Source organism: Cnephaeus nilssonii (genome assembly GCF_951640355.1).
Source record: "Cnephaeus nilssonii genome assembly, chromosome: 6".
Taxonomy (NCBI): domain Eukaryota; kingdom Metazoa; phylum Chordata; class Mammalia; order Chiroptera; family Vespertilionidae; genus Cnephaeus; species Cnephaeus nilssonii.
This window is the reverse complement of record NC_137077.1, coordinates 17,869,560-17,886,434: the sequence shown is the minus strand read 5'-3', so window position 1 is coordinate 17,886,434 and position 16,875 is coordinate 17,869,560. Positions and strand designations below refer to the sequence as shown.

General features: G+C 40.6%; 1 protein-coding gene across 1 annotated transcript in view; it reads left to right on the top strand.

Annotated features, from left to right (window-relative positions):
* The window catches only part of CFAP54 (cilia and flagella associated protein 54), a gene marked incomplete at both ends in the record, with an annotated part of 248,988 nt that overhangs the window by 220,658 nt on the left and 11,455 nt on the right, over positions 1-16,875 (top strand). The window contains 1 exon segment of the mRNA XM_079775504.1: positions 4,681-4,755. Coding sequence (XP_079631630.1) covers positions 4,681-4,755 — 75 coding nt within the window.

Here is a 16,875-nt window from a genome sequence, read left to right as displayed (position 1 = left end):
ACATGATCTCACTCATATGTGGGATATAATGATCAACATAATTTGATGAACAAGAATAGATCCAAAGACAAATGGCAGGGGAGGGAAAGGTTAGAGAGCAACCAAAGGACTTGTATGCATGCATATTAGCTTAACCAATGGACACAGACACTGGGGCGATGGAGGCTTGCCCGGAGTGGGAATGGCTGTGGGGGGGGGGGGGGGACGGTTAGTTGGGGGAAAAGGATACATATGTAAAACTTTAGACAATAAATAAATAAATAAGAATAGGATGGGTAGGGCTCTTTCTGTTTTCTTGTTTTCCTCATCCATTCACTCATTATGAGAAAGTGTAAATGTTGGCAATTCTCCTGACTTTCAGACTATACATGTTGGCATTTTTTCAGTCTGAATTTACCAGGACAGTACCGTAAGTGCATTTTTCATTATTGTGAAAGCAATGCGCCCAGCTATAAGAGGATTCATCAGGCAAGAACAGTTAGCCTTTGCAAAATGCATCTTTCCAGTATTTACGTCTCCTGTGCTCTGTGCTTGCATTTATCATAGAAACTAGAGGCCCGGTGCATGGAATTCGTGCACTGGAGGGGTGAGTGTCTCTCCAGCCCGGCCTGCACCCTCTTATAGTCTGGGACCCCTTGCTCCTTCCTGCCCGGCTGTTCGCTGCTCCTTTTGCTCCTTATTGCTTGGCTTGCTGCTCCTTAGTGCTACTGCAGAAGCAGAAGAGGCTCCCGCCATCACTGTTGCACTCGCCTGCCGTGAGCTCGACTTCTGGCTGAGTGGCGCTCCACCTGTGGGAACACACTGACCATCAGGGGGCAGCTCCTGCATTGAGCATCTGCCCCCTGGTGGTCAGTGAGCATCATAGCGACCAGTCATTCTGGTCGTTCCGCCGTAACAGTCCTTAGGCTTTTATTATATAGATGATGCCTTAGAGTTTTAGTTACACATCCTTTCCAAGGCCCTCAACTGTTACAACAAGAATTACCAGACATTTAATGATACTAATGAAATACTGCATACTGATAACGAATCTCCCAATGGATCAGCCATCTCAAACTCATGAGGTTTCACTTATATATAATTCTTGTCCTAAATTCTATGGTTGCCCTTTCATGTCTGTTTTGGAGAGAAACTTGTCTCTCGTTTTATTTCTGCACTTTCTTTGCAGATCACTTACAATCACAGTCTTTCAGTCATAGACCAAACTCAGCAGGTTGCTGTCTCTGAGCCATGGTCTAGAATATTCTTCGCTGAAATCATCCTTGAATCATTACTTTATAGGTTATATATGGAAAATGATAATTTTTCCCCTGCGCCCATTTGTCTCTTTGGCTTAGATTGTCTAAGACAGGAGAGTGAGCATCCATAAGAGTAATAGTTGTAGGTTGTGCTCTACCTAAAGCTATGGGACTCAAGTCCTTTCCTGGGACTAATTTTCCCCTCCTTCCTAAAAATGATCCTTTCACTCAAGTATTGCTCTGAGATGGAGAGATGAGCCCCTAGGTTGGAGTGAAAGTCAGCAGAATTTCCCTGGGGATCACATGTATGTATCAAATTGACCACAGTGAGCCCAGTATCTGAACCAATAGGTTGGCTATACATATAAACAAATTAGGAATGAATGGGAGGGGGGAGCAAGGGAGCATTTCAATATAGGCAGAGAGAGAACCCAGAGGACCTATTTTGCCTTAACCAAGGTTTGGGGCTTGCTTTCATGTCCTGACTCAAATGGTATTTGTGAGTGGGTCAGTCCTTGAGGAGCACAAACTCCTTTCAGTCCTGATGTTATCCTCTGTATTTTTTAATTTGTTCTATTATCGAACTTAGAAAGAGCTTCTTCAGCTTTAAGTGGGGGCATTTTTAGATGTGTTTCAGTTCTGTAAGTTCTTATAAGATAGAATGTCATTCAATGGAAGAAAAACTAATATTTGTTTAGGTGAATTGGCAGATTAGTTCATAACATTTGAAAGTTGAGAAATGAAAGGAACATACAAAGTTTTCTTTTTTTCCCAGTATACTAACCAGCATGTAAGGAAAAAAAGAAAGCAGCTAGATTCTGTAGGGTAATATCAGATAAATCCCATTGACTAAATCTGCCAGTTCGTTGTCATGACAACCTTCACTGGGAGCTAATTAGAAGTTAACTGGGGCACTTGAAGAGATCAATTCTGATGGAGAATTGGACAGTATTTCATAACCTCTCTAATCTAATATATTTATATCTATCACAATATAGATTTTTGGTGGGTTATTAAATATAAGGGTCCAGAAAAATGTGTTTTTGGTTGATATGGGGAATAGTAAATCTTGTTCTCTTTGTCAATCCCTTCACTTTTTTTTCTTTTCTCCCCAAATCCCTGTGTTCTGGAAGAAGCCAAAAAACTTCAGAAAACAGACAGTAATTTAAGATGTATCTGGAGGGCTACAGAGCAGGTGTTCCAGTCACTTCTGGCTTGAAAGCCTTGTATGTCCTTCTTCAAAAATGAACAACACCAGCTTGGAATGACTGAGTTATTTTAACCTATCAGTCACAGTTTTAGGGATATCTTCAGAGTTTATCAGGTACTTGTAAGCATATGAAAGATGCTAACCATCCTGGTTTTAAGACAAAAACCGCATTTGGAATGATAGCATACTGATATGAAAACCTTACACTATGTTTACCAAGTCATTCAAGGTTAGTTCAGCAAACATGTCCAGAATGACTGGATTGAACAAAGCAATTAGAATTCGTGTGTTGTCAGATTATCCCAAATATCAAAGTACTCTGAAAATATATAGAACAAAATAAAATTGGACATTAGCATCAATTAACAAATTATTTTTGAGACAATTATTTGCAAATTTTTTCCAGGCTTGTAGAGAGAAGGACATATAGAAATCAGTACAATTAGGTTCCTGTCATGGAGGAGCTTATTATTGTAGGAGCATGGTTAGGTACCCAGATGTCATTCATAATGAGCCAACTGCCTGGTGGCCCCCTTTTAGCAAGAAAAGTGTGGTGTTTAAGGAAACATAAATCTGATGTTCAAAACCATAGAAAACAATCAAAATCTCTATGGTGCCTCTTGTAAGAACATCCAAGAGGGAATCTTTTTTGGGAATACACAGAAAAACTTCTTTAAAGTCTTACTTTCCCCACTATCTTGCTCTTAATCTCTCTCTGACATCCACAGCTAGTCTTCAACATCTGTCTCATTTGGCTCAAACTCTTTAAACTTTCCTTCCAACTCAGTCTGTGTGGAGTGTTTTATCTCCTCTCCCCTTCCTGCTCTGGCTCAGCTCTTTATTATATAGTTCAACTTAGTCTCTCTGACTTCTTTCAGTTTTCCTATCTTCCCCCATTATCTGAATTCTACACCATACAAAAAAGTAAGGTTGTGGAATTCTTCCCTCAATGATGATGCCAATGATTCTAATTTATTGTTTATTTATATCTCATTCATATTGGTGTGTGTGTGTGTGTGTGTGTGTGTGTGTGTGTGTGTGTGTGTAGAGAAAGAGAGAGGCAGGGGAGTGAGGGAAAGTTGGAAGGAGGTAGGGAAAGAGGTTTGAGTTAGACTTTGTATTTGCTTAAGTAGCTCAGACAGTATTTTATAGCTCCTATAAACTGAAAGGCCATTTTCCATTGGGCCCCAAAATACCTTGTGCCCTTACCAAATTGTTTTAGCAATTATTTGTTTGTATGTTTCTTCTTCTCTCTTGAATTTGTATTCCTTGGCTCAGGGGTCTTATTTATAATTTTATCTCCAATATCTTTAGTAAGTGAAACACAGTGCCCTTTCAATACTTGCCTGTGAAACTTTTAGTTGGAGACTTGTGGAGCGCACTCATTCCTGACAGAGTGAAGTCATGGGACTGAATCTCATATTCGAAGGACAGTGAACAACCTGTTGTGGCAGGAGAACAGGGTGAATGTGGTGGGAGATGGGGCTAAGAGATGGTGGAACTATGTGCTTCCTCCTCTGACTTCCCACAGTGCTGGAAGTCTGTCTCTCCTACCCCTCCCACCAGACCATGACGTCTCTGTCTTGTTCACTTCCTAGTACCACTCCATGGCACTTATTCATCTCACATCTGGCCAATGGCTGCCTTCTCCAACTCCATAACAGGACCCCTCAGCTCACATAGCCAGTACTGCCTGCAGCTCTCTTCTGTTGTCATTCCTTATGTGGAGGATCTGACCGATTCAGCCCTGCCTGTGGGTAGACCCCTCATCGGTCAGATGTATTCACATATACAGTAGGGTGTGTGGTAGAGACATCAACAATAGACAACATATGATTTTGACCTTCGCTTCCTATTCATTTACTCTTTCCATTTCTTTCCCAATTCCCAACCATTCTTCCCTGCTTAAATCCATTTCTGGACTCTCTGTTGAAAATAAAAGTGATTTTTCAAAATCTTATTTTCATGTGGATTACTTTACTTGTTATTATTCTATAACATGAATTTTATCAGTGAATGTGCATGCTGAGAATCCTAAAAATATATTATTTTTAATTAAATCTTGTCATTTGGAGCCATCCTGTAGTTTTCAAATACCTGTCTAAGTCTCAACCTGAAAATTGAACTTAGGTGATAAGTCAAGAAAATACAAATGAAATAAAGAGTTTATAATTAAAATGTCTAATATTTACCAATACTATCAACCTTACTATATTGTTTTCTTATTTATAGAAAATGATTATTGACTGTTGCTCAGAAATAATAAGTCTGTTTATGACTGATGGAGAGACACAACCACTATCTAAGGTATGTATCTCTTTTAAAACTATATTTGACTCACTCATAAGTATCACTGTTGCTATGGAAATGGAAATTCAGAAAACATCTATTATAAAAGTATCAAGGGCCTAACCCTTCTTAATCAATGTGAAAGAGTAATAAACATGAATTTATTAGAGCATGTTATTTTGTTTAAAAAATATTTTTTAAAAATCAACTAATACAGAAAATTATGAAGAGAATAATGTTAAAGTCATTTCAAATCTACCATTCAGAGAATAACCACTATTAACATTTTGAAGAATTATCTCAAATGTTTTCCACATATCTATAAATTTTAGAATTTTTGCATCAATAGGATCATAATGTACATGCATCTGTAACTTGCTTTTTTTCATTCAATAATAATGTTATGGACATATTTTTACATGAAAGGCCTACCTTCTTGTATCTAATGCCTCATAATAGTCTATTTTACATATTTGTTGTGTCAGGCTTTATTTAAATGACCACATTTTATTCATGGATCTTGAGGATGATAGATTCTAGTATAAACATATTTCACTCTTCTGCATTATCTTCTCAGAGTTAATTCTTAGGAATAAGACTTTGGAATAAAAAGTATATATGCTTTTTTTGTTGTGATTCCTTCAGAAACGGGAACATTTTACATTCCTGCCAGCAATGCACAAGAGTTCTGGTTTCTTCACATCTCACCAACACTTGATATTTTCCTTTCTTTCTTTCTTTTTTTTTTTTTTTTTGATGATCACCATTATAATGAGTGAAAAGTGCTATCTCATTGTGATTTTGATTTGTATTTTCCTAATGACTAATTTAGTTGAGCATCTTTTCATATGCTTATTTGCCATTTGTGTATCTTCTTTGGAGAAATGTCTGTTCAATCTTCTGCCTGTTTTTGAAATGGCATATACATTTTGATGTATAATTGCAAATGGCTCTCCAGAAATGTTGCACCAATTTTTTTGCCCATCAGTGGTAGATGAGAAGGCCATTTTCCCCTCATGTTCATCTACACGTTTTTCTTCTCCTAGTTCCCTCCCCTCTCTCACTTCCCCTTTTTCTTCCTCTCCTCCTCTGCCTCCTTCTCTTCTTCTAACCATTGTAGGTCTGACAAGTGAAAAATGACATTTTCACTTTTAAATTTTTTTTATTAATAAGGCCAAATATAGTTCATGAGTTTATTGGTAGTCTGTGTTTCACCTTTTGTGAAATAGTATTTGTTCATTTAGTTAGTGAATAGATACTATTTTTTAAAACATTTTTATTGATTTCAGAGAGGAAGGAAGATGGAGAGATATAAACATCAATGATGAAAGAGAATCATTGATTGGCTGCCTCCTGCATGCCCTCTACTGGGGATCTAGCTAGTAACTCAGGCATGTGCCTTAACTGGGAATTAAATCGTGATCTCCTGTTCATAGGTTGACGCTCAACCACTGGGCCACACGAGCCGGGCAGTCAATACATATTTAGAGTGAACTGTCTGTGCATCAGGATCTTCTTTCTAGGCCCTGGGGAGCAAGGTCAGAATAGACAACAAGGACTCCACTGTCTTGGAGCTACCATTGTTGTGAAGAAAATAGTATATAAATCAATAAACTAGATAAGTTAAGATTGTTAAGTGCTATGAAGGAAAAAAAAGGGTGATAGCGTATTGGTCAGCAAACTGAAGCCTATGAACTATATCTGTCTCACTGCCTATTTTGTAAATAAAGTTTTATTAGAATACAGCCATGCTCATTCATTTACTTATAGTCTAAAGCTGCTTTGGAGCTACAAGAGCAGAGTTAGGTAGTGTTGACAGAGACCATAAGCTCACAAAGCCTGTTATTTCCTATCAGGCCCTTTACAAGAAAAGTTTACTGATCCTTGTGATAGAAAGTAATTGGGAATGGAGTGACAAATTAGATAGGATTCTAATGGAAGACCTCTCATAGGATATGACATTTGAAGTAAGACCTGAAATATTGCACGGTGTTCCTCCCACTATGTCATTAGTTTCTTGGGGGATAGGGACAATGCTAACTTAATCTTTGAATTCTTACTTCCGTATATATTATATTAATTAGTTAATGCTTCTTCAATTGAATTGAATTCCATTTAGTGTTAAACACCTGAAATTTAATATTTGCTTTTTTAAAATTTATTTGGCCATTCATGTTCTTTCCCATTTTTTAAATGGGGAATTTAATTTTCTAGTATAGAAATACATGGATTTACTGTAGCAGGCCATTGGTAATAAAATAAAACTTAAACCTAATTTTGATCAAACTGTGGTTAAAAGCAAGTCACAGAAAAAGGACACATGATTTTGTATGGGTCTTGGCTTTTGACAGACTAGACTTGAAATCCCAGCCTTGAATCTTGTTAGTCATATGACCCTAAGCAAGTTTTCTCAAATGGAAAATGGAGTAATAATGCCAATATTTCACAGTTGTGATTACTAAAGCAAATAATGTATGTTAAATATTTGGCATAGAGCCTAGTCCAAACAAATGTTTAGTAAATATTAGCTATTTCACCGCAGTCATTATCATCATCATCATCATCATCATCATCCCTACCATGGTCCTGCCTTTCATGTGTAAGTGTGTGAAGTCTTCATCCCCTAGTTATCTAATTTTAAACAGACTTTTAGGATCCAAATTTGTTTTGAAATATTGATAGACAAAGAGAAGAAAAGTGTTAAGGGTAGAGATAGAATTAGAACCCATTTTCTTTGCCTGTAAAGTAAATCACTGTTGAATCCTAGAGGAATTAGGTCAGTGTGCAGGATCCCAACACGAGGGTCACTGGTCCAAGAGAAGGTGGCTCCCAGGTGAAGCTCATGCTAATGCTTCCACTGAAGCCAGACTTACCGAGTAGTGCTGGCCGGGGTGTGGGCGTTAGGAGCTTGTTCCAAGAAACAAATTGTTAGACAAAATTACATGCCTTAGTGAAGTTGTTTTTATCACCGGGATGAGATCTTGCTGTGCAATTTGGTTCTGTACTGAACATACCTATTGCAATCACCTTTGCCTGTTATTGCCTCTTTCTAATTAAAATGGATATTGCACACACAGCTTGTGACAAAAAGAAACTGAGAATAGCGAGGAGATGAAGGAAGGGAATGAGTGCTCCACGCTAACCTTCTCAGTGATTACTCACAGAATATAAATGACCATGAGGTACAATTTCTGGTCAACTAATAATAAAACTTTCTTTTAATTGCCTGCATAGGTTCAAATTATTGCAGTTTCCAAGTTGCCAGGTAGGATTCAAACATGATGCTAAAAATATTCTTTCTGTTGTTGCTGTGACTGATCATGGGAAGGACAGACCGCCATCAGTAATTATCGACTTCCAGCTGCATGCAGAACATTGGTGTAGATGCTTTTCTTGTTGCAAAGGCAGCATAGGTTAAGGTTCCTGCACTCAGCTAATTTTGTATTTCATATTGGTTCACATGATACAAATAAATTTACCTAATCAGTATATCAGTGTATCAGTGGTGTGTGTGTGTGTGTGTGTGTGTGTGTGTGTGTGTGTGTGAACTGAACTGACTAGAGTCACACAGAATAAGTTTGGAAAGGAGATTCCAAGAAGAGATCTGGTTTAAGGTAGGGCAGGTTGATCTAGGCCAAGTGATAAGACACATCATGTAAGAAGATTACCAAAGAGCTTTTCTTGGCTGCAGGAGTTCAGAAGGATATTTTTTGTAGTTCAGGATTTTTAGCTAGACCCAGAATAAAATCTGACAATAATGATAGTAATCACTAAAATGATCACTGCTAATAGTGGTAGTAATCCTCTCTAATAAAATGGTAATATGCAAATTAACCATCACTCTGCTACATAAGCCACGCCCACTAGCCAATCAGGGCGAGTATGCAAATTAACCCCAATCCAAGATGGCTACAGCCACAGAGAGCAAGGTTTCCCAGGTAACAGAGGAAGCCAAGCTTTCCATAGCCGTTGCAGGCCTAAGCCTCCACTCAAGCTACAAAGTTTCAATTATAGAAGGTAAACAAATTCAAACAAATGGCGGCAGAATGGAGCTTGAGAGAGCAGGCCAGGGTTGCCGGCGGCAACAGGGGAAGCAAAGCTTTCCGCACACCCTGGCTGGGTTCACCCCCTTAAGGCTACAAAGTTTCAATTGTAGAAGGTGAATTAACTACCACAGAGATGGCTGCCGCCCCAGAAATGGCTGCCACCCCAGGCTACAAAGTTTCAATTGTAGAAGGTGAATTAACTGCCACAGAAATGGCTGCTGGAGCCCCAGGCTTGGCTCCGCTCCAGGCTACAAAGTTTCAATTGTAGAAGGAAAATAAATTCCAGATACCAGGGCCTCCACTTGGGTTGCCAGGGGGTGTGGCCGGCCTGCAAACCACCACAGGCCCCTCGCTCAGGCCGCCCCACACCCCAAGGGAACCCCCACCCTTATCTGTGACACCCTTCAGGGCAAACCAGCTGGCCCCCACCCGTGCACCAGGCCTCTATCTTATCTAATAAAAGAGTAATGTGCAGAGTGATCATCACTGCAACACACAATATAGCTGCCCCCATGTGGTCAAAGATCCTGCCCCCATGTTGACACAAGATGGCCACCACAAGATGGCCAGCAGGAGAGGGCAGTTGGGAGGCACCCAGCCTGCAAGGGCAGCAGAGTGGTTAGGGGGTGATCAGGAACGCAGGCAGAAGTGGTTAGGGGCAATCGGGAAGGCAGGCAGGCAAGCAGTTGGGAGCCAGCAGTCCTGGATTGTGAGATCGGGCCTAAACGGGCAGTCGGACATTCCTCCAGGAGTCCCAGATTGGAGAGGGTACAGGCTGGGCTGAGGGACAACCCCCCGCCGTGCACAAATTTCGTGCACCGGGCTTCTAGTAATAACATTCATGATTAACATTTGTTGAGCACATGGCATGTGCAAACATTGTTCAGTGTTTTATTATCTCACTAGAGGCCCGGTGCACGAATTCGTGCACCAGTGGGGTCCCTCAGCCTGGCCTGCAGATTGGACTGAAAATGGCTCTCTGACATCCCCTGAGGGGTCCTGGATGGCGAGAGGGCACAGGGGCCCCACTGGTGCATGATCGGGGCCTTCCTTCATCTCCTCGCTATTCTCAGTTTCTTTTTGTCACAAGCTGTGTGTGCCACACGGGAGGTTGGCCAGCCTGGGAGAGATCATGGGAGGGCTCCAGGGTGTGTCCAGCCCATCTCGCTCAGTCCCGATTGGCTGGACCCCAGCAGCAAGCTAACCTACAGGTCCGAGTGTCTGCCTCCCTGGTGGTCAGAGCATGTCATAACAACTAGTTGACTGGTTGACTGCCCCCTAGTGGTCAGTGCACATCATAGCAAGCAATTGGGTGCCTTAGCACATCATTAGCATATTACACTTTGATTGGTTGAACGGCCGACTGGTTGACTGGACACTTAGCATATTAGGCTTTTATTATATAGGATTTAATATTATTAGAATCCTATTAAATTGGTTACTACTATTATCCTAATTTTAGAGATGTGGAAATTGATGCACAGGGGAATTAAGCAGCATGCTCAAGGTCTCCCAGCTTCTAAGTGGAGGAGGCAGAAGTCAAATACAGTTCTGCTTAAAAATCCAGGATCTGTGTCTTTAATTAAATTATACCCACTGAATGTTCTATTGGAGTAGTGGGAGCAGGTACTACAGGAAGTTGAGGAGTAAGAGGTGAGAAAGTAAGAGTGTGAAAGTGAAAGTTGCAAGTGTAGATGAGTCTTTAAGGAGGTCTGGGTAAGAAGTTTGGAGAGAGACACAGAGACTAGGGAGGAAGTTAGGACAGGAGTGTTGGGAAAGGAAAAGGGCCAGGAGGGTGGGGGTTGCCTGTCTAGAAGAAAGAAGGACAAATGATGATGGAACACAGCCTTTAGGGAGCGGGGTGGGGGCAGAAAGACATGGATAACACAAGTGAGATCGCTGCCTGGAAGCAGAGGAAAGATACTTCTTTTCTCTAGGTCCTGGGGTAGCAGATTGAGGTGGGAAAGGGTGAGAGAAGCTGGGGCAGTTTATACTCAGTGGTTCTCATTTCTCAATGAAGTAGAGGCAAGTTTTTCTACTACTGGAGTGGGTTAGAGGATTGCGGGTATGGTCTTCTGAGAGAGAGAGAGGTAGATAAAGATTTTGAATATTCACTGTCTTTGAGTGTGATGGGCAGGAAAGCTGACCAAGGAGAAATAAAAGGACATTGGGCCACCCGGAGATTTAAGAGTCATTGATTTGTTGGGACTCTAGGCTATTTGGCTTGTGATGTTTCTCTAGCAACACTTGGCTTCCTGGACACAGGAGTGAGGCAAATGTGAGAGGAGAAGAGGCCCGTGGCGGGTGAGAGTGCAGTGAGACTGCTAACAGTATGTGGGAGGCTCAGGTGGATGAGAGAAGCTCCACACTTATCTCAGTCAACTCAAAACTTCTTCTATTTGCTCGGAGAAAACACCACTGCAGCCTGATGCCTGCCGTTTTCCCCCAAGATCTAGTTGAGCATAAAATAGTTTATGCAATATGTTTGCTTAAAAATATTTTGAATTTAACCTAAAAAACTCTGTAATAACAGTTAAATTCTAATGACTTTCACTGCATTTTTATGTACATTATTCATGTGGATTTATTTTCACAGGGCTAAATTTAGTGTTCTCATGTTCTCTTATTTTTTACTAGAGGCCTGGCACATGAAGTTTGTGCGTGGGTATGGTCCCTAGGTCTGGCCTGCCATCAGGGCCATCTTCCCAGGCTGCCTGCAGCTGGCCCCGCCCCCTGACGCCACCCACCCCAGGTTCCCCGTTCGCCATCCGGCAATCAAAGCCTGACGGCCAGGGAAAGAGTCTGCTGTTCCCACCCACTCACCAGCCCTGCCCCTTCCATGGGTCTCCCTCTGTGTGTGGGGCAACTGGCAGGGCGGGGGCCTTGGCCTGGTGCTGCCTGCATCCCCCACCCTCTACCCCCAGTTCCCCATTCACCATCAGGCGATCGGAGCCTGCCAGCCAGGGGGAGGGACTGAGAGGTGGTCAGTGCACCTCATAGTGACTGGTCGAGCGGTCGTTCTGGTCATTCTGCCATTAGGGTCAATTTGCATATTACCCTTTTATTATATAGGATTCTTAAAATGATCATTTTTGTACCTGTTTGTGATCAGATATTGACACCAACCACATGCTGGTCACCAAAATAATTATTATCTTTAAGATGTTTGCAGTAAGAACTTTAGAGAAGGTAAAAGAACAGCTAGAAGAAGACACAGAGTCACAGATATGTTTACATATCTTCATTTGTTTAGTCATTCGCATCTTTAATTTTATGTCTGATGTATTGATTCTATCATATGACTACCTTTATGTTCTTACTAGAGGCCCAGTGCACGAATTCGTGCACTGGTGGGCTCCAGCCGGCCTGCCCTGATGGGGGTGAGGGTGGCCGCTCCGGGACAGGGCTGGCCAGGGTGAGGGGCCATAGGGGTTCTGGTTGTTCCACCATTCGGTCTATTGGCATATTACCCTTTTATTATATAGGATGACCCCTGCCTATCAGCTAAAATTATTGCTTCACAATGCTGGTATCTTATCTTTTACTAGATTATCATGCAAAAATTGGTAATAACACATTAAACCTATATTGCTCTAACTCAGAGTCCTTCTTTCATCACTTTCTTTCAAGCCCGTGGTTTATGTCTCTGTCCTTAATTTTTTTTAACCAAAATATGTATAATGAAGTGCTTTCTGGCAACCTGCTTAGACAATTTTTAAAATTAGCACCTCTCCCCAAATATGCTGGGTAACTGTCATGTAGTTGCTGAGTGTGTCTATACCCAGACAGGAGAGGATAAACTAGGTGGACTCTCAAGGTACCCTTTGAAATAACCTATGCAGTTTTTCTGGGTGTTGGATGGGGTTGCATGCACCCCTACTTATGTGGGACAGCTTCCATTTCACTTTTTCTAGGATCCTAAATCCTAGAGAGTAGAGCTAGTCTGTTTAATTTCCTTTGGCTAATTTTATTACATTACTTTGTGCCTCTTCCCTTTAACACAGTACGCCAAATGGTGTCAATGACAGTACTCTTTTTAAACTCTCCTTCACATCATTGGCACAGGGTCCACATATTCCGTAAAAGTTGCTTACTAAGTCTTAATAAAATTAAATCTATGAATATAACTTTGTTATTCAGTTGAGTCTTTCCTTCCTTCCTTCCTTCCTTCCTTCCTTCCTTCCTTCCTTCCTTCCTTCCTTCCTTCCTTCCTTCCTTCTTTCTTTCTTTCTTTCTTCCAGCCAAGAGTTTGGTGTGTGCATTTTTTCTTTGTTTTATACCAGCCAAGAGCTGTCTGAATAGATTTTCAGAGCATCTAGAATTACATCTTTCTTCTGTGAGACATTATCATTCTGTCCTCAAGTGAAGAGTATCCTTTGTGTGTAAGTCTATGAGACATCCACTTAATATTCTCATATTCTTTTGAAGACAATGCCGGATGACATCAGTTCCACACTGCTTTTCAAACACAGCGCTGGCTTGGATTCCATCTTCCCTGTTCACTTTTAACTGTCACATTTGGCTAAGGGAGAAAGAAAGCCCTTAAGAAAAGGCCAGGCTATTAATGTGCTCTTCAAAATGCTAAGAAAAGGCTAAGCTGTTTATAGCATTTTCAAAATGCTCATCTCTCAGAGACTTGCCAGCAATAGTGTCAAGGTGAAACACACTCTCCTTCATCAAGAAACCCAGAGCCTTTGTGTTACCTGTGCTCAAAGTATTGGTCCCGCTTTTATGAGGCATGAGATTTGGAGGTATAATGGTACTTGGGTGTAATTTAAACTAAAATATAATTATAAACCTGATATTGTATGTTTACTATAAAAGTGGCGAGAAGTTTGTTCACTGCTTGATAAAGCAAGCCTGGATTCATTCAGGATATAAGTGTATTTCAGAATCAAAGGGAAAATTTCCCTGAAATTTAGTCACTTGTATAACTTCCAAGGAGGTGAGAGGCAGGGGTATCATTAGCAAATCTGTTCACTGCTTTCTATTTTGCTGAAAATGGAGCTAAGTGTTTACTTTCATTTGCTTCATTCATTTTGCTAAATGGGTTTGTCTTGATTAAAAAACTGGGCCTCTAACGGTGGGACTAGGTTTTCATTTCAGGAGGATATTGGTTTTTGTCTCATATAGTTGAGTCAATTGGCAATCTTTTGGAAATTTTCTGGACACATTTTCCTTGTCACTAAATAAATTCCCAGAGAAGAAGCAGGTGTACATTTACCCATTTTTCTTGTTAATACATTCGACAAGTATTTGAGATTTTTGTTCTTATTCCACCTGAATCTCAGGCAGCTAATGCCATTATGTTCTTTTTTCAACCTCTCATGAGAGCAGAGTACAGGGGGAAGAGTACCCAGTACATTGTAGCCCCAGTTTTTCCCTTGTGGACAATTCATTAACCCTTAAACACCCCAGGTCAATCAGGTTCTGGTGAAGGTCTTGAAAGCGATGTGTCTCAATGGATGAGAGCATGATTCGATTCTTGTTTTCACCATCCATTGCTGTGTGACTGGGAGCAAGTTACTTCACTCCCTCTCTGTGCATTGGTAATAGCTACTCTGCTTGTAGAATTACATTAGAAACAGCATGCAACCCAGTGAGTATGGTGCGAGCACAACGCCAGTGGTAAGCATTCACTGCGTGGTGGCCGTCTTTATCTTTCCCAGACTTAAAATAATGTGAAATGAGTCATTTTTTTATTTGACCATTATCACCTCCCTTCATTAGTGGCCTTTGGCCTGTATAAATGTTTGCTAATTTTGAAAAGACTAAAAGGACATTTAATAGATGTATTCTAAGTATTATTTTTCAACTATCCTTTTTTAATTAAATTTTTTGTTTTGAGAAAATTGCAAATTCACATGCAATTACAAGAAATAATATAGAGAGATCCTGTGTGCCCTTTACCCAGTTTTCCCCAATGGTAACATCTTGCAAAACTGTAGTCCAATATCACAACCAGATTCTGACTGTAATAAAGTCAGGATGCAGAACAATTTCATCCTTACAAGGACCCCTGGTTGTCTTTTCACAGATACTCCAACTTCCACCTCACTCCTGTCCCTGACCCTGCTCCTTGACAATTAATAAGCTACTCCCCATTTCTATAAATTTGTTATTTCAAGAATGTTGTATTAAAGGGACCATATAGTATGTAACCTTTGGGGGCTGGCATTTATTCACTTAGCATAAGTCCCTAGAAAACCATTAAACTATGCTTTTTTTAAAAAAAAAAATATATATATATATATTTTATTGATTTTTTACAGAGAGGAAGGGAGAGAGATAGAGAGCTAGATACATCAAGAGAGAAACATCAATCAGCTGCCTCCTGCACACCTCCTACTGGGAATGTGCCTGCAACCAAGGTACATGCCCTTGACCGGAATCAAACCTGGGACCTTTCAGTCCGCAGGCCGACACTCTATCCACTGAGCCAAACAGGTTAGGGCTAAACTATGCTTTTGATGAACCAAAAATCCTTATGAGTAGTGACACATTTTATTTTGGCAACAGAATTATCATTAACCAAAAGTGCGTAATGGCATACAGTGCATAGTAAATGTTCAGGGAGGTTCCGTGGTGGGCTCTGACTCTACCTACCTCTGCCCTTCCTCCTCCTCCTCTCTGTCCTTCTCATCTTTCCTTGCCCTCTTCTTCCTCACGCCCTCTTATTAATATTGACAAAGGCTGATTGATTGCTCAAGTTGAGAATTCTAAAAAGACTTAAACAAAATAATTTGTGTAAAAGTTCCTTATAAATTACAAACTCTCTATCAGAAATTGCTGGTCAGTGTTGGCCACATTATAAGAATGGTTTGCAGGTGCTTGCGATGTATACTGATGTGAATAAAGAAGTCAGCATGAGCAGCTCTGCCCTCCAGGTTGCTCCTGTAGTGGTTGCACAAGAAAGAAATAAACCTTTCTGCTAACTAATAAAGCCCATCATGTTTTGATTCTAAGCAACAAAGTCCCATGAACAAAAAACAAACGTCAGTTCATGTTCTTTATAAATCCTTTGTTCTAAAAAAGAGCCTCCTGTTTTAGTTGCCAGACAGTAAGTCCAATGAGCACCTTCCTAAAAGCATAAAGAAATGCAAAGTACTGTTCTAACTCAAGAGATTTTATTTCTGTTTCGCCGGTAGACCCAAAGCAGACCCAAACCAACCCTTTAGGCGGGAACCCAGCTTCGTTGTGCTCAGTTATAGCATATTTTCCTATAACTTTGCTGCTGAGATTCAAATCCCTGTCCTTTAGGTGGAGTAAAATCCTTACTCTAATGGAATTTCCCTCTATTCAGAAATAGGGTAAGGGCAGAGCAAGCTTGCTAGGCATGCATGTTTGAGTCAGAAAAGCGTAGGCTAGGCTGTGCTAACAAATAACCCTACATGTCTGTGGCTATGAAGGTTTCTTCCTCATGCAATGTCCAGTGAAGGGAACTCTCCTTGAACCTGTAACTATACTGTCTAGGGTCACCATCGCAGGAGAAGAGGGTTGAGGAATTTACAAGGTGCTTTTAAGTAGGGTGACCATACCTGCACACTGCCTGTGACAGCCACAATGTATGCATATTGATTTGGAGTAATGGTTAATATTTCTCCTTTTATTATTACAAGTGTCCCAGTTTAGACAATACATTAGGGTGACCCTTTCTAAGAACCAGCTACCATAATTTCTGCCCATATCCTATTGGCCTCCTCCTAATGAGCAAGGATGTAGAGGATTGTAGAGGAGCAAGCGTGTATGTTAGTGAACACTAAAAACTTCCAGCACAATAGACATTTTCAAGAATGCCATAAAATTTTAAAAGGAATTAACTCCATAACTTTAATTACCAAAATTGTGTTGAGCAAATATGATATAAATATGATTTTTCTATGATCTAAACTATCTGATTTAATCACACACTGTGGTAGACTGAATTATGCCTAAAATATCCACATCCTAATCCCCAGAACCTGTTGCCTTACAGATATGATATCAAGGTGGGGGGATTATCCTGGATCATCCAGGTTGTCCCAAAATGTAATCAGAAGTTCTTTACAAAAGGGAGCAGAGGGAGATTTGACAATAGGAGAGAAGGTGATGT